This window comes from Dreissena polymorpha, chromosome 7 (assembly GCF_020536995.1).
Source record: "Dreissena polymorpha isolate Duluth1 chromosome 7, UMN_Dpol_1.0, whole genome shotgun sequence".
NCBI lineage: Eukaryota > Metazoa > Mollusca > Bivalvia > Myida > Dreissenidae > Dreissena > Dreissena polymorpha.
The window spans coordinates 13,398,935-13,422,350 of record NC_068361.1 but is presented as its reverse complement, the minus strand read 5'-3'; the positions used below and the strand labels follow the sequence as shown (position 1 = coordinate 13,422,350).

Below are 23,416 nucleotides of genomic sequence, written 5' to 3'. Positions count from 1 at the left end.
CGTTGAATCGCGAGAACTTCGTTCGTACGGCCGTGAGAAAAACCTTCGCCCTGACGTCCGCTAGCATCAGGGGCAGCCGTACCTGATATTCTACGACAAGCTGGACTGGCAGGAGATTGTGAAGCTTCTGCGGACACACTCCGGGCCGTACGGAAGGTTCCTGCGAGTGGATAAAGCGACTTTGCCGAAGCATTCCGACGTTGAGAATGTCGTGATGAAGGATTTGCCGATAGCGGACTCCCCGCCGACCCCTGAAAAGTGCAAACATAGTTAAGCTAGTATTGCGATGTTCATATTATAGGACAAAATAATGATTGAACTAGTGTTGTCTGATAGCTGTCATTGTTTCAGAATATTGTTTCCTGTCCATTTTAATGTTAAGCATGGGATTTGGTGTAAACATTTCAAAAGAAGCTAAAAGATTGTGATCTCCTTTGACTATTGGAAACTCAGCTTTAAGGGCTAAGACAAACACATAATGGAAATACAAGCAAGGCTTTATCTGAAATACATTTGTTTCTATAAACAAAGCCCCTCATGCTCGTGATTTTACAAAGTAATAAACAGTTATGATTGAAACAAATGAATAAGATTGAATGTCTTTTATTAATACTTAGTAATCAAGTTTTTTTAATATGAGAATTCCCTTAGAAATTGTTCTTAGATTTCTGTTTGCCATTGATATGTTTTAAATGTTGCTACATCATTCAAACATGATAATGAGTGTTTAAGTTTCATGATTAGAACACGCTTAAAAATAAATAGCTTTTTTGTACATTACTGTTATTGTTGTCTATTAGAAGAAGTCTCGTGTTTTAACCATCAAAAGCTTGCCTACTGTACTTGCATCTGCGTTGACATCGGTGTTATTTTCAATATCAGATTAAGATTACAAGTGCCTTATTTTAGGCAGATTGCATCGTACAGCTTGGGCTTGTTGACCTAGTCCATTACCTGCGAGAATCAGGCTGCATTAGTGTCTGGCAGATTATGTTTTATGGCTTTATTGAAAACTGTGCAAAACTAGGGGTTACACCAGAAACAACATCTTTTGTGTGCAATCATCTTGAACATTGGTTAGATCTTTGTACCGAAGAAACCGATGATCATTTTTAAACTTGCATAGTTCGAATTATAAACTTGGGCATTTAGCGAAGATGAAAAAAACTTAATGAATAGTCTAGCCTCTAATTTCCCCCAGCGATAAGTGTTAAGAAAATGCTGCTGCTGATGTGATGATGATTATGACGATGATGATAATGATGAAGATGATGACGATGGCGATTATGTGATGTGATGATGATAATGATGAAGATGATGAGGAAAAACATGATGATGATGGCGATTATGATGGTGATGATGATAAAACTAACGCACCAAAATATTTGCGATTCAACCATACAGTTTAAAATACCTGAGTATTTTTAAAAGTGCTTGATACTTAAGTTCTGCACGTTTGGAACTCGAACCCACGACGCTGGAAAACTAGTGCGACTTTTTTAACTGGCATAGTGATTAAGTCCCTATTTATAATGAAACACTTGGATGTTGCTTCAAACCTGGGCATTTTACCTTATATGGCCTTAGTAAAACTTCGTTTACAATCTCGAAGTCACATTTTTACTTCAATTTTTTACTATTTAATATACTTAAAAAAAGCTTTATGAAAAAAATGCTGTTTTCGACAAAATGCGTTAAATGCAGTAAAACAATCAGCAAATACAACCCTGCTTTTGCATCCAAAAAGCCGGCATTACTGGTGCAATTTGATCTTATGTTGGTATTGTAATATTTAAAGGTAAACGTTCGAAAAGATAATTATAATACCATGTAACAGGAATCAATCTTTGAAAGGCCCAGGCTCTGTAATATACATGTTCAAGATATCGCAGTTAGAAACAAGAAGAAGAAGATGATCATATAATAATTATAATAATAATCATAATAATAATAAAATCAACAATAACAATCATCATCACGACCCCCACCATCATCATCATCTTCTTGTTCCTCTTCTTTTTTTTCTTCATCATCATCATCATCATCATGCTGCTCCTCAACATCACCACCATCAGCAGCAGAATATGCATCATCATTATGATCATCACCATCGTCATCATAATCATCATCATCGTCGTCATCGTCATAATCATCATCATCGTCGTCGTCGTCATCATTATCATCATCATTATCATCAATATTAAGATTATGTTGTTATTGTTGATGATGATGCTTGGAATATAAAGATTGCGTTAGGATCCCAAACAATATATATCAAATCCGCTTATTTACTTTTCAACTGATTCGCCAGTGTGAAAGATGTCTTGCGTGTTCATGTTAATGACACACGTTTGCCCTAAACATTCATTGCAATACTATTTCTGGGTTGTTGACACTGATCAATATAATAACAATAAAAACTTTTTTTCATTTTTACTAGTCATTTATTCACTGATGTGTGTGTTTGTTGAATACTTAATGCAGAATGTTGTTCTGGTGAATAATAAATACTCTTACTAGAATCAAGTCTCAACATACGATGACATACAGAATACAATGTAAATAACTTGTTTATATGATGTCATAAAAATTCCATATACATATTATATGTAATTCATTATGCCAATTAACGTTTGTTTACTAGCATCGATTTCAATACATAGAGTTTTGTAATAAACAATTATTTAATCTAACAATATCACTTAACAGTGAAATAAAAATCAATACGAGAGGCCATCTTGTCATTTTAACTATCAAATTTAAAATTAAAATATTTGGTTATAACATTGTTGTATCATTTCACATATGATTTCATTTCTTAAGACTTGCGTAAAGACAAACATTACACGTATGAATGTTATTAAGTATAGATCAAGTCGTTATTCAAGACATAATACGTTCATCTGATCCATCACATGTTATACTTAAAATGTTTAGCTTATTCAATACCATGTTTCTGAAGAAACACCATGAATAACGACTTGAGCGTTCACTGTCGCTTACAGCTTAAACAATCATTTCATTTCCGTCTGTACTCTAAGTATGTCCGTGTTTATGTGCGACACATATTCTCATGTCGTAGCTCACGCTAACCTTGTGATTTATCAGTCTTTTTCCAAACATTTGAGATTTAAAAAACTAAACTATTTTGAGAAGGTGGAGTTCAGAATAATACACGTGTTTTACAAAACGTGAATATAAAATGTGCATACATCCTTTTATTTTGAAACGTGGCTGAGAATTTTATAAGAACAAATGTTCTGATCAAGTTTCTTGATGATTCTTCTTGATATTTGACTTCTAAAGCTTTTTTTACGTTGTGACCTAAGTTTTTACCTGACAAGAACTCGGCCAATATATCATAAGGACAGATGTGATTAAAACTGTTACTAATAAAAGGTTGCACGATAGCCATAAAAAGGAAGCTCCCTTACCTCATGTCCACAATATTTTTCAACGGACGGTACCATTTCCGAAGCCCGCTGAGATATAATCAGAACACATATATGACCAAGTTTAAGAAAGATTGGGAAAACAATGGCTTTAAGAATATTAACAAGCTTTTTTAATATTGACCTGGTGACCAACTTTTAAACTTACGTAATCCAGTTTCAAACTCAGCCGAGATTTCATTGGGACAAATATTCTCATCCAGTTTCATAAAAAGTGGATTTAGTTGTGACCAATAGAGTCTTAACGATGTTACACTTAGCAACATAAGGAAAACTGGCGGCAATGTTTTTCATAGCATCGGAAAACATGTCCCATTCGGCCGAGATATCATTACAACAAATGTTCTTGACGATTTGACTACTCCTGTGGCATCTAGAGTATTAACAAGATCACATGAAAGCGAAATAAGGAAAAACTGCCACGTTCCCTGGGGGCCATGTTTTTCGACCAACAGGAACCATTGCCACTCAAAGCCAAGACGTCACTAGAACAAATGTTCTGACAAAAGTTCTTGAAGATTCTACCTTAATGTAACTTTTTATGTGTTGACAAGCGTTTTTTCCAATATGACAGTAAGCTACTTTTAACCCAACATGACTACCGTTAAGTTTTGATCTCGGCTTAGATATAATTTTGACAAATGCTCTGACCAACTTTCATGAAGAATTAAGTAACTTAATATGGCACACTAATAGTTTTAACAACGTATATGTTGTATGTATGACTGATGACATACGATGGGCGACGCACGACGCGTAACGGACAAACCACGATCACACAAGATTACCATGATCATATTTTGCTCAGGTGAGCTAAATCTAATATGTTTGGCTATGATACTACAACTCTGCATTAACTTAGTCCCAGTTTTGAACAAGTAACTTGCAATAATAGACGTGTATCGTTAACTTGTTCGACTCAACTGGCAGGTTAGTACTCTAATATTTTGATAAATAAATAAACAAAACACACATGCAACATTTACAAATATAAAAAGGTAACCGTCTAGTATATCATTGTTTTGTAAAAACGAGATATTATGGACAAGCAATATTACAAAACATTGTTTTCATACATTCATTACTATGTAAGCATAACTAACATCAGGTCAATACATAGCCGGTTTCTATCATAACATATGCCCAAATTGCTGTACAATTAGTAAAAGCGTTTCTTTCCGAAATAAGGATACCTTATATTATACAGAATAAAAAGACTTAGCGTTACATAGTTACGGGTACTAGCATACGTATGGACAACGTAAGATATAGTATTGAAGACTAAAATTTAAACCGGTACAAACATTGCCCTATATGTTTAAAAGGCATGTCATGATGCATTTGAACAGTGTTTAATTAATTACTGTAAAATCACAACAGTAATACAAAAACAACAGCAAAAATAACATCATTAATATTTCAAAAAGAAAACAATTAAATGTAATGTATACCAACTACATTATAATATCATTACTTAATATTCATACATAGCGTGTACAACGAAGGCATTGGTGAAATAGCATATACACTTACGAGCGTTCAACATGTCCTTCCGTTACAGGTTTACAATACATATCAACATTATAGTCTGTACACTGAGAAAAGAGCAATAATGTGCTGTTAAATGCAAGTTTGTAAAACAACATTTTGTCATTAGCTTCCTGGTTAAGTCAACAATAGTATTTAGAAAATGTTAGCAACGCACTCACATTCATTTAATGTACGCTTTGTTTTGTTAAACACAATTTAATGATTTCATGATGACTCGTCTTAATTTCAATCAACAGTTCCACGTTCAATTAATTGATAGCGTGCATTGAACAATACATTAATTCAACGATAAATGTTCATTGACATTAAAATAATAGCTTTACATCATATTGTACTACAGACGGAATTTCGGAGAGATAACCACACAAATACACACTTAATTTATATATATATATATTCGGCAAATAAATTTAAATGGCTCTTTGCATAGTGTAAAGCATCATTCGCCGAAACGATATTTGACATGCTAAACATTTATATAAATGAAATAAGTTCGATTATATAATGAACTTAAACATATGATACGATTAAATCGCGAACTGCGTTGTTGCTTACAGAGCTTCTTAAGCAATCTTACAATAAGGCTATAGCGGTATGTTTATATGTTCGGTCAATAGAAGCAGTCATATGCCACGTTAGCATACCATACTGTACTGATCGATTCTTACATTGCAGCGTATTTACAACCCGTAAAACAACAATTATATTAGCACAAACAACAAATTAAAGACATTATATAATACATCTACGTTTTGTTATATTTGAAGAAAATCTATATTTATAAAGTAACGTTCCATCGTCATTTATGAATTAAAAAAAGAATGATTATTATCATTAAAATAATTGTACTTAACACGATGGATTTTTACTATGAAATGCGTTAAAAATGCATGTACTATAAGTACATTTTGTGATTTTTATATTGGTTTGAAATTTCAAGAACTAGTGTGTATTTCGTATCAATAATATAATCATAAGAACCATTTCTGCATTATTGAATTGACTCTTATAATGGCATAAATCTGAGCAAATAATATTTTACAGTATTCAGAACAGTTTCTTCGAACTTGAATCGATCATTATGTTTGCATTAATCGACTTACAATAGTAGGTTGAAATTAAATGTGAAATGAATATTCTTGCAAACAGGTTATAAAAATATGTATGTACAACAACACTATTTATGCATGAATGCATTTACATTCTATGTGCATGTTATTTAATATCAGTACAAGGTATTTGCAAGATCATTCGAAAGGAGGAAATAAAATGAAATAATATTATGTTATTTACATCAATTCACGAGGCAAATGGTAATATCTGAACTATACAAAATCAAAACCATAACCATGGCGGTCACACGGAAAATGAAAACATTTTTTGCCTTAACCGCTGTAAAAAAAACAAAACAAATATACATGTGCAAACAAATTATTTACAAATGCAGCTATACCACTATGCACGTGCATCATTATGTATATTGCGTTGCGGGATCTCTTCAATGTGAAACATAGGAAAAAGAGTTGCATAAAGATAATACGAAAAATATCGACGTGAAAACGTAATTTGAATAAGATAGTTACACTTTTGTTATTCTAAATGACTTACACAGTGAACCAATACCGCTATTTTCAGCTTTATATTTACAGATATAAATTATTTTGGAAACCCAAAAAAACATCCACAAACGATTGTCAAATGTTATCGTGTAGTAAATCATATACGAAAGTGTCTATCAACATTACGAATTAACAGTGTAAAATATCGTGCTTTACGTAAATAATAACGGTACAAAATAAAGCGTTAATCAAATCCCGACAAAACTTAAATAAAAATTACCAAGTTCAATGAACGCTTCATGATGAGAAAGTATTGGCGCTGACTGCAGTCATCGGAAACAGGAAGAAACCATCAAGACATGGATAACCTGCTCCTTAAACGTTCACTAGTATGTACAGCAGAGCTGGTTTTCTTCTCCATCGCTGGGATACCACGTTACAATACAGACTAGAACGAAACAGGCAGTGCAGTAAAACGTGTGGTGATCCTTATTCTTGGTGCGGTATTACATCCTCAATCAGGGTCCCTTGACACAGTGAAGTAAAACGTGCGGTGATCCTTATTCTTGGTGCGTTGGTACATCCTCAATCAGGGTCCCTTGACACAGTTCAGTTAAACTTGCTGTGAGCCTTATTCTTGGTGCGGTATGACGTCCTGAATCAGGGTCCCTTGACACAGTGCAGTTAAACTTGCGGTGAGCCTTATTCTTGGTGCGGTATTACATCCTCAACCAGGGTCCTTTGACACAGTTCAGTAAAACTTTCGGTGAGCCTTATTCTTGGTGCGGTATTACATCCTCAATCAGGGTCCCTTAATACAGTGCAAGCCTTATCCTTGATGCGGTATGACATCCTCAATCAGGGTCCCTTGACACATGGCAGTAAAACGTGCAGAAAGCCTTATCCTTGGTGCGGTATTACAGTCTCAATCAGGGTCCCTTGACACAGTGCAGTAAAACGTGCGGTGATTCTTATTCTTGGTGCGGTATTACATCCTCAATCAGGGTCCCTTGACACTTCTTATTAATTGTACTCCTGAGACCACGGCGGAGCACCTGCTCAAATTAAATAGAAAAAACAATCAAAGAGGCGATATTTCGAATGTATACAACAAGGCTTTTTGGACAAATTTATAAATTTATTATTCATTTTATACATTGAGTACGAGTAAACGAGAACTGTTAGTTTACCGGAACAAACACATTTTGTTATATACTTTTACTTTATTGTTTGTCTTTAAGACGGTTAAATATTGCATTTTAAATTTGTATTTATATTATGAAATCAATATAAATTGGGTGTATTTATAAATTATTGCAGGATCTATTCCATAATGACATCAAAAACTGACGCCGTTTCACAAGATGTAGACTAACATTATTGACTTCCCTTACAATCTAACTGCAGAGTTGTCGTTCCTGCTCTTGTGAATCTTAGAAACTACGGGCTCAATGACGCACGTTCTTGCAGCTAAAAAGAAAACGTGCAAAATTAAATCAATGTTATTCGAGTTTCAATCATAAATGACCTATTCTGAAACTGTTGCATACATATTCATACATAATTTAAAACCTAATCCTATTTCTGTGTAGATTATGAAATGTTAATGATATGTATGACCCTTAACTCGATTTCAGTTCGCTGATTTTAATCACATCGTATTGATTACAATTGAGCATATCGTTTGAATGGGTTATTCATTTGAATAAACTTGAAACTGGACAATGAAAACAATCACGTTAAGATATATATGCAAAGATTTCAATTTAAATGGCACAAATACCTTTGAGCAAACGAGCGGCGCTGACTTGGAAACATCGCTATGATGACCATGATTTTTGTTATTGACTTTGCATCCCGCGACGTGGACCTTACTTTGCGAAGGCAATGACGATCATGCTGTGCACTGCTTACGTTACTACCCGCGATAACGACCATGATTAGCACAGCTTACGTTATAACCTGCGATGATGTTCATGGTGAGCGGTGCTTTTGTATAACCTGCGATGACAAAATGGTGTGCACTACTGACGGTATAAGCTGCGATGACAAAAATGGTGTTCGCTTCTGACTGTATAACCCGCGATGATGATCATGGTGTCCGCTGCTGACGGTATAACCTTCGATAACGTAAATGGCGTGCGCTGCTGACGGTTGAACACACGATGACGACCGTTGTTTACGGTGCTGACGGTAAAACCCTTGATGACGAAAATTGTGTGCGCTTCTAACGGTTAATCCCGCAATGACTATCATAGTTTGGGCTACTGACGGATAACATCACGATGACGACAATTGTTTGAACTGCTGACGGTAAAACCCGCGATGATGACCATGGTGTGCGCTGCTGACGGTAAAAACCCGCGATGATGAACAGTGTGTGCGCTGCTGACGGTATAACCCACGATGATGACCTATGTGTGCGCTGCTGACGGTTTAACCCGCGATGATGACCAGGGTGTGCGTTGTTGATGGTGTAACCCACAATGATCACCATGGTGTGCGCTGCTGACGGTATAACCCATGATCATGACCAGGATGTGCGCTGCTGACGGTATAACCCACGATGACGACCAGGGTGTGCGCTACTTACGATATAACCCGCAATGATGACCAATGTGTGCGCTGCTGACGGTTTAACCCGCGATGATGATCAGTGTGTACGTTATTGACGGTATAACCCGCGATGATGGCCAGTATGTGCGCTGCTGACGATATAACCAACGATGACGACCAGAGTGTACGCTACTTACGGTATAACCCACGATGACGACCAAGGTGTGCCCGGCTGACGGTATAACCCGTGATGACGACCATGGTGTGCGTTGATGACGGTATAACCCACGATGACGACCATGGTGTGCGCTACTGACGGTATAACCCACGATGACGACCATGGTGTGCGTTGCTGACGGCATAATCCGAGATGATGACCATTTGTTTGGGGTGTTGACGGTATTACCAGGGATTACTACTGTTTTGCGCTTCTGACTTGGTTACCCGCAATGTCGAGATTAGTTTGCGCTGCTCACTAGATAAATAGTTCGACGAACGTTGTTTGCGCTTCTGATCAGGCAATTCCGCGTTAGGTCAATGGTTTAAGCTACTAACTTGCTAACCCGCGAGATGGCCATGAGTGGCACTGCTGACCGTTGTTTGCGCTTTCGACGTGGTAACCCGATAGATAACTTAAGCGTAGTTGCCAACGTTGGCGACCATTCTTTGGGCTGATTACTTGATTATGCCAATGACAACCATTGGTTGACTCCTTTGCTCCTTAATTTGTTGCCCGGGATGATGACCACGGTTTAAAGCACGATGCACAAACAAGTCTTTTAAGTAAATGACGCATTTTAATCAAGAATTTCTTGGTGTTGTTTAATGGCCTTGTTTTTTGTGTTGTTTAATGGCCTTGGTTTTGTATCATGTTAAAGTTTGACAATTTGGTTTCATGCACACTCGTTTGAATTTCATATATTATCATTAAATTTTTTGATTATTTCATTATGAGAATTACATTTAATTAATTTTGTATAATAATACGGGTAAGTATATTTCCAACTTACATATTGTCACATTTGACTTAGCTCAAACGCATACATTTTCAAAAATAAAACTTTTGTATTTTTTTTTTAATAAATGTACGATTAGCAAACCTTTTTGTAGCAAAAATACGAAAATAAAATACAGACTTTATCACTAGAAAATACAATTTTACACAATATATTATACACCTTTGTATCCCTTTTAAAGTTGCTACAACAAACGATAAAATAACACGATACGTTGAAAACGCACGAGTTTAAGAACTCACTCCACAGGCGTCTGTGTACAAAATGTTCAGACGAATTTTACAATAGTGAATCCATGGTTTTGAATCAACGTATTCTCCCTCCCATCGGAGTAAACGTTTGTCATAATCGTCATCGCAATCATCAGCAGTAGCAGAAAGTGTAAGAGCAGCAGCTCTACGAGCAGTACCCTTGTTGTTGACAATTTCAAAATGTTGGACATTAACTGATTTTAATTCACAAACGTCTTGCTTGATTCTCGTATATTCATCGTCATTCTCTTCCACACGGAACAGCAGTTTACACTGTACACCATGTTTGATAGTAGACAGATTATTTACATATTGTTGCAGTGATGATGGGGACACTTTTTTATAAATTATAAACACATACTTGATACATTCTGGCAGTTTCATCTCCATATCATACTTGTTCAAACAAATCCTTAGCTGCTGCAAGTGGTTGAGATGGGGCAGTGTCTGTGAAAGCAGGTCGGTGTGTTCTATTTTAGTTATGTTCAGACTGGTTATATGCACTGTGGGTAATGTTTCATACAATCCAGGGCAATCCTTAAATACTTCCAACTGAACACTTGACAAATCTGCACCTCGCATTAGCAGTTCGGGGTCTTTTTCAATCGCCTCTCGCCTCTGTAAAACGACGTATTCATCTAAGAAGACGCGCACTGCATGATTAAGCGTTGAAAGTTTTAACATCAAACTGTACAGCCAATCTGATGAGCAAGATCCTTTTTCTAAAATAATTAATTGAAGAGTCGATGGTAATGTGTGATTAAAATCATTCAAGTAAGTCCCTTGTAATCGAATTTCTGTAAACGCTGGTAACGTGTTTTGTGTCACAAATGTCAGTGAAACATCGTCAAAAGCCTGAAGCTGCACGCTTCTGATACTCGTGCCTCGCAACATTTCAAACCGCTCTTTATGGAATTTTAAGACGCGTAGTTCAATGTTCGACATGTCACATGACACCATTTGTTTATGTAAATCAGACACATTCGTATTCGAACTATCATTAACATCAGCTTTAACATTTGTTGAACATTCCGATTGCATTACGCAATCGTCTAAAGTAGTTGCACAGGTTTCATAACTCGATATCACGAAGCAGTCCACGTCTAATCGCACATGGTGTTTTATTGGAGCCAGTTTGATTAAGACACTGTACAACAATTCCAATGAGCACTTCCCACCTTGTAAATACATCGACTCTAGGGATTCTGGTAAATCATATTCAAAGTGTGTCAAATAAGTTCCAAGTAAATTAATCTTTTTTAACATGCTCATCTTTCTTCGCATAATTGTTTCCAATGTACAACTATCAGTAGCGGTAACGATCAGACTCCCTATACTTGTAACACGTAATAGTTCAAACAGTTCCGTACTGCCATTTTTCACGAATATCTCAACATTGGACAGGTCATGTGACAGTATTTGAGATCGCAAGTCCGATATATGTGTATGCGCTTCGTCTCCACGGATGTCTTCACTTAAATGCAATACAACATCCCACAGCTCACACTCGACAGGATGATCTAATGAAGAGAGCGTGATCAACAAGCTGCACAGCCATTCAGATGAACATTTGACATCCACGAGACTAATACATTGCAATGACGCAGGCAGTCTCAGATCACATCTACCCGTATAGGCTCCCCACAAATAAAGCTTAGTTAGCTTATTCAGCGTGTGAAGAATCTCGGATGCTAATGAGGCACAATTAGCCGTCCTCAGGTCTAGGATCCCAATACTTGTATCACGTAATAGTTCACACAGTTCCTTACTGCCGTTGTTCACTAATATCTCAATATTGGACAGGTCATGTGACAGTATTTGAGATCGCAAGTCCGATATATGTGTATGCGCTTCGTCTCCACGGATGTCTTCACTTAACTGCAATACAACATCCCACAGCTCACACTTGACAGGATGATCTAATGAAGAGAGCGTGATCAACAAGCCGCACAGCGATTCAGATGAACACTCGCCTTCCTGGAGACTAATACATTGCAATGACGCAGGCAGTCTCAGATCACATCTACCAGTATAGGTTCCCCACAAATAAAGCTTAGTTAGCTTATTCAGCGTGTGAAGAATCTCGGATGCTAATGAGGCACAATTAGCCGTCCTCATGTTAAGGATCCCAATACTAGTATCACGTAATAGTTCAAACAGTTCCTTACTGCCATTTTTCACGAATATCTCAACATTGGACAGGTCATGTGACAGTATTTGAGATCGCAAGTCCGATATATGTGTATGCGCTTCGTTTCCACGGATGTCTTCACTTAACTGCAATACAACATCCCACAGCTCACACTCGACAGGATGATCTAATGAAGAGAGCATGATCACCAAGCTGCACAGCCATTCAGGTGAACATTTGACATCCACGAGACTAATACATTGCAATGACGCAGGAAGTCTCAGATCACATCTACCCGTATAGGTTCCCCACAAATAAAGCTTAGTTAGCTTATTCAGCGTGTGAAGAATCTCGGATGCTAATGAGGCACAATTAGCCGTCCTCAGGTCTAGGATCCCAATACTTGTATCACGTAATAGTTCACACAGTTCCTTACTGCCGTTGTTCACTAATATCTCAATATTGGACAGGTCATGTGACAGTATTTGAGATCGCAAGTCCGATATATGTGTATGCGCTTCGTCTCCACGGATGTGTTCACTTAACTGCAATACAACATCCCACAGCTCACACTCGACAGGATGATCTAATGAAGAGAGCGTGATCAACAAGCTGCACAGCCACTCAGATGAACACTCGCTTTCCCAGAGACAAATACATTGCAATGACGCAGGCAGTCTCAGATCACATCTACCCGTATAGGTTCCCCGCAAATAAAGCTTAGTTAGCTTATTCAGCGTGTGAAGAATCTCGGATGCTAATGAGGCACAATCAGCCGTCCTCATGTTAAGGATCCCAATACTAGTATCACGTAATAGTTCACACAGTTCCTTACTGCCATTTTTCACGAATATCTCAACATTGGACAGGTCATGTGACAGTATTTGAGATCGCAAGTCCGATATATGTGTATGCGCTTCGTTTCCACGGATGTCTTCACTTAACTGCAATACAACATCCCACAGCTCACACTCGACAGGATGATCTAATGAAGAGAGCGTGATCAACAAGCTGCACAGCCACTCAGATGAACACTCGCTTTCCCAGAGACAAATACATTGCAATGACGCAGGCAGTCTCAGATCACATCTACCCGTATAGGTTCCCCACAAATAAAGCTTAGTTAGCTTATTCAGCGTGTGAAGAATCTCGGATGCTAATGAGGCACAATTAGCCGTCCTCAGGTCAAGGATCCCAATACTAGTATCGCGTAATATTTCAAACAGTTCCTTACTGTCATTTTCCACTAATATCTTAACATTGGACATGTCATGTGACAGTATTTGAGATCGCAAGTCCGATATATGTGTATGCGCTTCGTTTCCACGGATGTCTTCACTTAACTGCAATACAACATCCCACAGATCACACTCGACAGGATGATCTAATGAAGAGAGCGTGATCAACAAGCTGCACAGCCATTCAGATGAACATTCGCATTTCGACAATGCAATGTTTTGTATTGTTTCAGGAAGAGCTATGTCTTGCAAAAAGCTTGTGTCTTCTATTCTCAAATATGTTAATTGAGACAGGGACGGCAGAACATAGGAACATGATGATACGTCAAATTGTCCGATACAGTTCAGCTCCCGTATGCTCGTATGATGTAATGCTTTACTTATTTCCGGTGTCATTTTTATCATAACACGTGTAAGACAATGTTTGGATTTGTGTATGACTGTCAATATTTCGCTTATTTGTAGACAATTATTTTCTACAATAAGTGACCGCACATCTGCACAGTTGTACAATAAAAGCTGTTCTAACGCATTTGAATCGGACTCAGTAAGATTCTGATTAAATATGAAGTCTCTACAATTCAAGCAAATTTCCTTTTCACCGCTGGCAGCTGCTTCTATGCATCCAGCAATGATCATGCGCCGGAACAAGACTGATAGTGCGAAGCAACGTGCGTCGTAATCCATGTTATCATTATTTAATTTTAAAACGTTCCTTTTTGTGCCATTGTCATCCTGAGATGCTAATAAGTTTTCCTGATTAAAAAATCCCTTAATGTACATGCTGAGTCCGTGGCTTATGGCTTTGAGGAACTCGTCGTCAACCAGACAATTAATAAAGGTATTAGCTTTTTTACAATCGAGTCCACATAGATAAATTATGGTCTGGCTCATCTCTAAAACATTATATTTAGATCCGGTTTGGAACTGTTTTATAAGGTCCTGCTTGGAATTTGCGATATGATAGGCAGCCATAAATTCCTGTAAAGTCTCGTGTAAAAATGAAAACTGTGCATTCTGACCTGCTATATTGAAGCTGTATCTTTGCGTTAAAACACCAGCATCAAGACAAAATTTCAACTGCTTTTCTGACATGTGATTCAATACTTCCCGTTCGGTGAACACTGGGGATTTACTCGATGAAAACGTACAATTAAATGCAACATTCGCAAGTGCATCAAAAATATTGATCTGCCGCTGAATAAAACTTGTATTTGTTAAACATTGAAACGAATTTCCTTTTTGAAAATATCCCTTTTCCGCTAGTGCATTTTTAAAAAGTGTGTCTATTAAAATACAATTTATTTCACACAAGGAGCCACTCAATTCCATCTTGTTCATCCAACAATTGACTAACAGAGTTTGCAGCCAGGGTGACTTCAACAAATTCCCAAATTGACATTCGTTCACGTACTTCATGAATTCAGGGGTTGTCTTCACATTACCAGTTTGAAGACTGTTTATAATTTTATTTGCTAGTTCTTCTGTATCAATTATTCCTTCAACTTCTATTAATTTTTTTATTTCAGAATCTTTGATTCGCTCATCCGCCATTTTCCATGGCCGTGATGTAATAATGGACACACACTTTGAATGCCATTGTGCAAGTAACGGTATAACAAATTGATTAAAACGATCAACCCATTCGTTAAGCCCATCCATAGAAACGATGTATGTCTCTCGTTCTAGGATATGTGGTAAAAGCTTAACGGTCTCTTCACGTTTTACTTCACCAGGGTATATCATGTCGATAATTTGTGTTTTAATCATATCTATAACCTCCCGCTGCTCCTTTGCATCTCGTAGTGATATTTGAAAGAGAAACCGGAACTCCTTCAATGTATCGACATCACTAAATGTAGGCCTGTGATCAGGATTGTGCTCAGACACTGCATCACACCAGTCAAGAGCCAGTTTAGTGAGGAATGTAGTTTTCCCCATCCCCGGCTCTCCTTGAACAAATACACGACTACTGAGCATTTCATCTTTATAAAATAAGGCTTTGTATTGGTCAACCGAGTTTCTCGTTTTCTTTCGAGATCCATCTTTCTCTATTGTAACGTGGCTCAATTTTGGTTGCACAAAAACATCCCAGATGGGTTTGTCACGACCCTCCCTCAGTGGTGAAACAGACACAGTTTTCTTCGTCGTCGTATAGAACTTTATTAACCGTTCACGAAAATCTAAAATTATAAATAAACCTTATTTCCACGTATGACGCCATCCAGTTTATAATCGTTAACAATCATAATAATAATAATATAATAATAATCATAATAATCATAATAATAATAAAAAAATAAAAAAAATAAAAATAAAAAAAATAATCATCATCATAATCATCATCATCATCATCATCATCATCATCATCATCATCATCATCATCATCATCATCATCATCATCATCATCATCATCATCATCATCATCATCATCAAAATAATAATAATAATAATAATAATAATAAAAATAATAATAATAATAATAATAATATTAATAATGGTAATAATTATTATTATTATATTTTTTATTATTATCATTATTATTATTAAAACAATTAAGATAAGTCGGTCTTTTATCGTTATCCTTTTTATAATCCTTCGGTTTTTTTCCAAAAAAAATAGTACATTCGATGACATAATTCTTTAATATCGGTTAACAACTAAATTTTCTTCATAATTATGAGTACTTTACTTTTCCGATTGTTGTTAATTACGATCGAATTTAGAAAAACAAGAACGGAGTATTAGCCTGAAATATCACACAACAAGTCATCGCTTGATTGCTTTAGTGCTATAACTAACAGCCTGAAGTATCACACAACAAGTCATCGCTTGATTGCTTTAGTGCTATAACTAACAGCCTGAAGTATCACACAACAAGTCATCGCTTGATTGCTTTAGTGCTATAACTAACAGCCTGAAGTATCACACAACAAGTCATCGCTTGATTGCTTTAGTGCTATAACTAACAGCCTGAAGTATCACACAACAAGTCATCGCTTGATTGCTTTAGTGCTATAACTAACAGCCTGAAATATCACACAACAAGTCATCGCTTGATTGCTTTAGTGCTATAACTAACAGCCTGAAGTATCACACAACAAGTCATCGCTTGATTGCTTTAGTGCTATAACTAACAGCCTGAAGTATCACACAACAAGTCATCGCTTGATTGCTTTAGTGCTATAACTAACAGCCTGAAGTATCACACAACAAGTCATCGTTTGATTGCTTTAGTGCTATAACTAACATTTTTATTTTTTGGAGAAAAACGCATTTAAAGGTTTAACTTTTATTTTCTCACTTATTTATGCACGTGTGTGGACAAAAATATACCGGAGTGTTTATCAGCAAACGGAGAATATGAATATAATTAAATAATTACTTTAGATAATTGTATGTTAAATTATATGTAAATGTTATTTGCAATTTTAGGTATGGCGATATGGCAATTATTATGTATGACAATTGATAGGTTAATCTGAGCGTGAATTATACTTTGCTCTAAGTCCCGGAGATGGTGCAGTACAGCATTCACCCGTTTGTAACAATGTGGGGGATATAGTAAAATAGAATCGTAAAACTTCTTCTATGACGACTGAATCTTAAATCCGATTACGTCATATTAAATACCTCGTTCTTACGAACACAGCGAAAAAAAACTAATTTTTGAAAAAAATGGAGATAGAGCACTATAGCAATACAGCGACGAAGTGTTGAATGGAGATAGAGCACTTTAGCAATACAGCGACGAAGTGTTGTATCGGCACCGAACATTAGGGTCAGTCCGGTTAGTGGAAACCAACAACTGTGTATTTAACGTCTTGTGTTGTTGGTAGCAAACCCCGCTATAAAAAAACATTATTCACGCATTTTACCAGATCTATCGTATGAATCATTTGTTGGTTTCTATTAAATGGATCATTTTAGCACTATAATTATGTTGATGTACTTGCAGTTATGTTGATAAGTTGATGTTGGTAATGATTGATCACATAAAACTTACAACTGACTGGGTCCATAAACGTTAGAATTATCTGGCTCACCTCGTTTCAAACTCACTTTGTTGTGTTGATAACGTATACACAGAGTAACATTGCTCTGTATTGTTGGAAGACATCATTATTATTTCCAGGGGCCTAAATAAGGTTAACCAGCATAAGTCCCGGGAATACAATACATGTACGTAGAAACCGCGATATAAAATATGTCACTTTATTATAGCTTAACATGTGCATTGGCGCAACTTCCTGTTTTTTAAGAGATTTGCTTCTCACACAGGAAAAAACATCGATTTGCTTTTAAAAACTCCACCAAGTCACAAATTATAAAATTATATAGATCTTCACGTTTCATTATGGGCTGTGAAATGTATGTTTCTGTACATTTTTGGATGAAGAATTGATCGCTGAATCGCAACACATTGCCCGATTAAAAAAATAATGCGAAATAAGTTGAAAACATATAAAATCTAATTACAATGTCGAATTCTCAGTGTATTTTAAAAACGTCTAAGCTGAAACATTGTATCGTTTATACATACATCTCAAACAAGAGGTGATTAACCGCCGTGTTTAATATTTCAGTGCAAAGCTATGTGAATGTATGGTTTAAAATCGTTAGTATTTATTGCACCCGCCGCATACAACTTCATTTTTAGGAACGGCAATTTTATATTATACACAAATATACAAATTATTGGGAAAGCGTCCGCGGTGCCAGCGGCTACAGTTCCGACGCCTATATACGGTATATTTAAAAAGATAGACATCGTATTATTGTCAAGACGTCGTAGTCATCGAACTATCTTGTCATATACGATGAATCATCGTGTCATCGTCGTTAAACCATCGTGTCATTGTCACCTAACAATCGTGTTCTCGCTGTCAAGCCATCATTTGTCGTAAAAGCATCGTGCAATTGTCGTCCAACAATCGTATTCTCGTCATCAAGCTATTATTTGTCGTAAAACCATATTGTCACCCAACAATCGTTTTCTCGTCATCAAGCCATCATTTGTCGAAAAACCATTGTGTCATTGTCATCCAACAATCGTATTCTCGTTATCAAGCTACCATTTGTCGTAAAACCATCGTGTTATTATCATGTAACAATCGTGTTCTCGCCATTAAGTCATCATTTGTCGTAAAACCATCGTGTTATGTTCACACAACAATCGTATTTTCGTTATCAAGCCATCTTTTGTCGTAAAACCAGTGTGTCATTCTCACCCAACAATCGTGTGCCGTCATAAAACCATCATTTGTCTAAAAACAATCGTTTAATTGTCACCGAACAATCGTGTTCTCGATATCAAGCCATCATTTGTCGTAAAACCATCCTGTCATTGTCACCAAACAATCGTGTTCGCATCTTCAAGCCAGCATTCGTCACAAACCCATCGTGTCATTGTCATCCAACAGTCGTGTTCTCGTTATCAAGACATCATTTGTCATTCAACCATTGTGTCATTGTCATCCAAAACCATCCTGTCATTGTCACCAAACAATCGTATGCTCGTGTTCAAGCCATCATTCGTCGTAAAACCATTGTGCCATTGTCATCCAACAGTCGTGTTCTCGTTATCAAGCAATCATTTGTCGTAAAGGCATCGTGTCCTTGTTACATAACAATCGTAACCTAACAATCGTGTTCTCGTCTTCAAGCCATCATTCGTCTTAAAACCATCCTGTAATTGTCATAAAACAATCGTGTTCTCGTCTTCAAATCATCATTTGTTCGTAAAACATTCCTGTCACTGCCATCCAACGGTCGTGTTCTCGTTATCAAGCCATCTTTTGTCGTAAAAGCATCGTGTCATTGTCACCTAACAATCGTACGTTCGTCATCAAACCATCAGTTGTCGTAAACCCATCGTGTCATTGTCACATAACAATCGTGTATTCGTCACAAAGTCATCATTTTATCGTCAACAAATCATTGCGTTATCATGATCAATCCTTTGTGTCATAGTAATCGAACCATCTTGTGTTTTTCAAATTTCAATAAATATGTCATCAGCATCGAACCACCGTGTCAGTTTCATCGAACCATCATGTGATTGCCATCATACACTCATATAATTTGCATAGAGTCATCGTCATCAAATATTCGAGAAACCTAATCAATTTGTAATGGGACATTGAAATAATCGTTAACAACCCAATCAAATAAATATCCGAACCCATTTGAACCGTCATTATAATCAAACTATCGTGTCATCGATATGAAACCATCCTGACATCGTCATCGAACGATAATGTCTTAGTCATCAAAGCCTGAAGTTAGTGTTATCCTTAACGAACAATCTTGTCATAGACATCGAGCCATCGAATACAAACAACAATTTCGTCAGCATCAAACACTCAATATTCATCGAACTATAGTATAATCACCATCAAATTATCGTGGCATCATCATTAAAGTTTGTGAAATACTAGTATGCATCAAATCATCGTCTTAATAACATACCGTCATTTTCGCCGTCATCAAAAAACTATATATGCTATTAAAAGTAGTGAAAACTATTTAAAAAAATATAGATTTGTTAGTAAATATATGTTATGCCCTTTTTTCAGAAATATCAAAATATACAAACAAGTCCCTTTAAGGGTACCTTATTACCTTATGAATAACGTACATAAGACTCAATATCTTGCCTCTTTTTCACCTTTGTACAATTCAACAGTTAAAACTGTTTATATAGAGAATAATAGGTTAGTGTTGATTATAGATCAGGTTTATCATGCGAGGCTTAGAAAACAAAAAGCACGAGCCTTGGCGAGTGCTTTTTCGTTTTCGTGCCGAGCATGATAAACCTGATCTATAATCAACACTGACCTATTATTCTATTTATCCCACTTTTTATTCAGTAAACTTTTTTTATTTAAACAAAATAAGTTTTCATGAGTGTTTGTCGTACTTTGATAATGACTGTAGTGTAACCAAGGCGAGTGTATTACTCCGCGTTTCAAAAATAACCGCTGATCAAATAATCTTTTTTTAAATCAGAATATCGTTCTGTAACAAAGTGTCGAGGGTTATTAATTACAATTTTAATCATATTGAATTGCAAATCTTAAAGTTTTATGATATCAATATGACATTAAGTTGTTATATACAAGGAACTACATTTGTTTACAACGTAGCCTAACACCACACACAATTCACTTTCGATAACAAACCATCAAGTCGATCACGAGGTGCACAATATTTGCTTCTTTGTTATAATATTGGTTATTTCGTGACGAAATAACAAAGATTACTTGGATTTAAGCTAATTATATACTTTTTGAATGTTGAAAGTGGCACCAAAGAATTGTGAGGCAAAGTTGTTCGAACTAGAGAAAGACATTTGCTGGTTAAGTGACTGGGTGGGGCGAACATCAAGATCAACTTGTTCGACGGTAGACAGTGGTTGTCTAGGCTGCATTTCGGTCATAGTTTCGGTGCATGAAGGTGAACAAGAGGAATCTGTTGGATTGTTACATTTACTGGACTGAGCAAGAATGAACACTTTTGCTGCTGTTCAACAGATATGTTGGAATAATTGGTTATGGACTGGACATTTTTTGCCCTGTTTTGGCCATGGTTTCAGTGGGTGGAATGTTTGCATTTCGAAGTTTTTTGACCAGGAATTTGCGAACTGAGTGGTTCGTTATTCTCTTGTGCTTGAGAAAGCCGGCGTCTTTTGCCATGGCCTTCAGCATCTGACCTAGCTTGTTGACACCCAATTGTTGACGCAAGAACCACTGGGATGCAGTGTCATTTGTGCGTATTGCCAGGTTGGAAAGATGCTTTGAAGAAAAATCAGATGGACACATATCCGAGTACAGCTTGTAAATTAACACAGGATTTCTTGGTCCAGACGATTGTTTTCTACGGTCAAAGGGGAGCAACTCGAACTGACTTCTTCAAAGGGGAGCTACAACAACAGAACCTATTTGCATAGTGTTAAATTTACCTAATACTAGAGGTTTTAATAAAAATAAATGACAAAAAAACACGTTTTTTTGCTACTTTTCTTTGTTTTAAGGTCATTAAGATTGACAAACTTTTGAGTGTTTTTATTATTGATGCACTTGGCAAATACAGGTGACGAGGTGCGTGGGAAAAAGTAGTCCCGGTTCGGCAGTTGATGACGTCATTTCGTGCCATTGATTATAGCCTTGCCGTTGATTATAAATGAAATTTAATCAACGGGGCTTTAATCAACCGAATTCGCTGTAAAAGTGGGATAAAAAATATTACGTTTGTACTTACCCTGGCATTTTTTAAAGTAATCGTCTTGGCCCGCCGATGTTCTATTCTCGATGTCTTTGTCTTTTGAACAATCTGCATTCACACGTTTTGTCACGTCCATAAGATGATCAATTTTTCTACCCAGAGATGCAGTTTGTGACAAAATCTCAGTAGTACAATCTTGTTGACTTTCTTTTAAAGCCATTTCTGTGTCTTCGAGTGTACGTCGTGTACATATTTCGGATTTCTCAATGAGTGAAGACATATTGTTTTCAGAAGATTTCAATTCGCTATTCAGAGATGATGTATGCTTCCTAATTTGTGACACAATTTCCGTAGTACCATCTTGTAGATTTTCTTGCAATGCTAGTCCATAGCCTTCAACTGTAAGCCGTGTATCTATTTCGGATTTCGCAATTTGCGCAGCAAGATTGGTTTCAGACGACTTGATATCGCTACTCAAAATTGATGTTTGTGTCTCAATTGCTGACACAATTTTAGCAGAAGAATCTTGTTGACTTTCTTTTAATTCCCTTTTCGGTGTCTTCGGTTGTCTGTCTGGTATAAATCGTCGTTTCTTCAAATTATTCCCCATGATCAATGTTGTTCACCTAACAATGCTATTGCAGTCCGATGTCCACCTGAAATTATCAAGTTGAGTATCATATTTTATGTATTAATATTTAATACAAGCAGCACTACTACTACTTTCTCTATTTCCATTTCTAGTTCTACTACAACTACTACTACTATTACTACTTATAATAATAATTATTCTGCTGATATAAGAGGTACATTTTTGTACGCGTATTGCTCATTAGTTGTTCATAAGTGGCGTTTACACTTACTTTTCTAAATTAGCGGGTTGATTTTTTTTTAAATCTTACCGAGTATATGCAAGTATAATAAAATTTAAATTGGATGACGTTTACTCTGAATGAACCTTTAATTGGAACAAAATGTAACATCTGATTGTTTTGTTTTGTTTTAGAAATTTCTGATTCGGTAAACGAAAACACTGTTCAACAATGTAGTGATTGTTACTTGATATTTTACTTTGATATTTTTCTGCTTGGTTGAAGAAATAATGATTCGCAGACGATCGCTGGCTTAACAACAGTATACAAAGTTATCTTTGATAATTTTGTTAGCAGATTTTCACGTGAATATTACGTATTCCAAACACCAAATACGATCGGCATAGAAGTTCATATTGAGATGACGTGCTCTCAACACAATACAAGAGAACCGATATGATCAGGTATTTGACATCTTTGATCGCATAATATACTATATACTTTATGTGTCAAAAGTATTGCAAATGGGTTAAATATGATTCGCAATTAAGGAAAAGTCGCACGAATACCAGTTGGACGTATTATTTTACTTCATAATGAAGTAAGGACAATAAAAACAGTATT

The 23,416-nt window shown here is 36.4% G+C and overlaps 3 protein-coding genes across 10 annotated transcripts in view; 1 reads left to right on the top strand and 2 right to left on the bottom strand.

Moving 5' to 3' along the window:
- The window catches only part of LOC127837159 (uncharacterized), a 915,490-nt gene that overhangs the window by 34,414 nt on the left and 857,660 nt on the right, over window positions 1-23,416 (top strand). The window lies entirely within an intron of this gene.
- Window positions 1-23,416, bottom strand: part of LOC127837163 (uncharacterized) — a 768,625-nt gene that overhangs the window by 273,954 nt on the left and 471,255 nt on the right. For 3 of the 8 annotated variants that reach the window (XM_052364076.1, XM_052364075.1, XM_052364082.1), the window contains exon 4: window positions 3,577-7,617. The gene's annotated coding sequence lies outside the window, so the exon portion shown is untranslated. Of the gene's footprint in view, window positions 1-3,576; window positions 7,618-7,956; window positions 8,033-8,345; window positions 8,525-23,416 lie in introns of all 8 variants that reach the window. The other 5 variants (XM_052364080.1, XM_052364081.1, XM_052364083.1 and 2 more) reach the window with 3 other exon arrangements.
- LOC127838287 (uncharacterized) lies at window positions 91-22,634 on the bottom strand. The gene is made up of 4 exons (XM_052365931.1): window positions 22,017-22,634; window positions 13,574-15,937; window positions 10,754-10,888; window positions 91-251 (listed from the first exon to the last, which is right to left on the bottom strand). The coding sequence occupies exons 1-4, from the start codon at window positions 22,588-22,590 to the stop codon at window positions 91-93; spliced, it is 3,234 nt and encodes a 1,077-aa protein (XP_052221891.1). The 5' UTR covers window positions 22,591-22,634.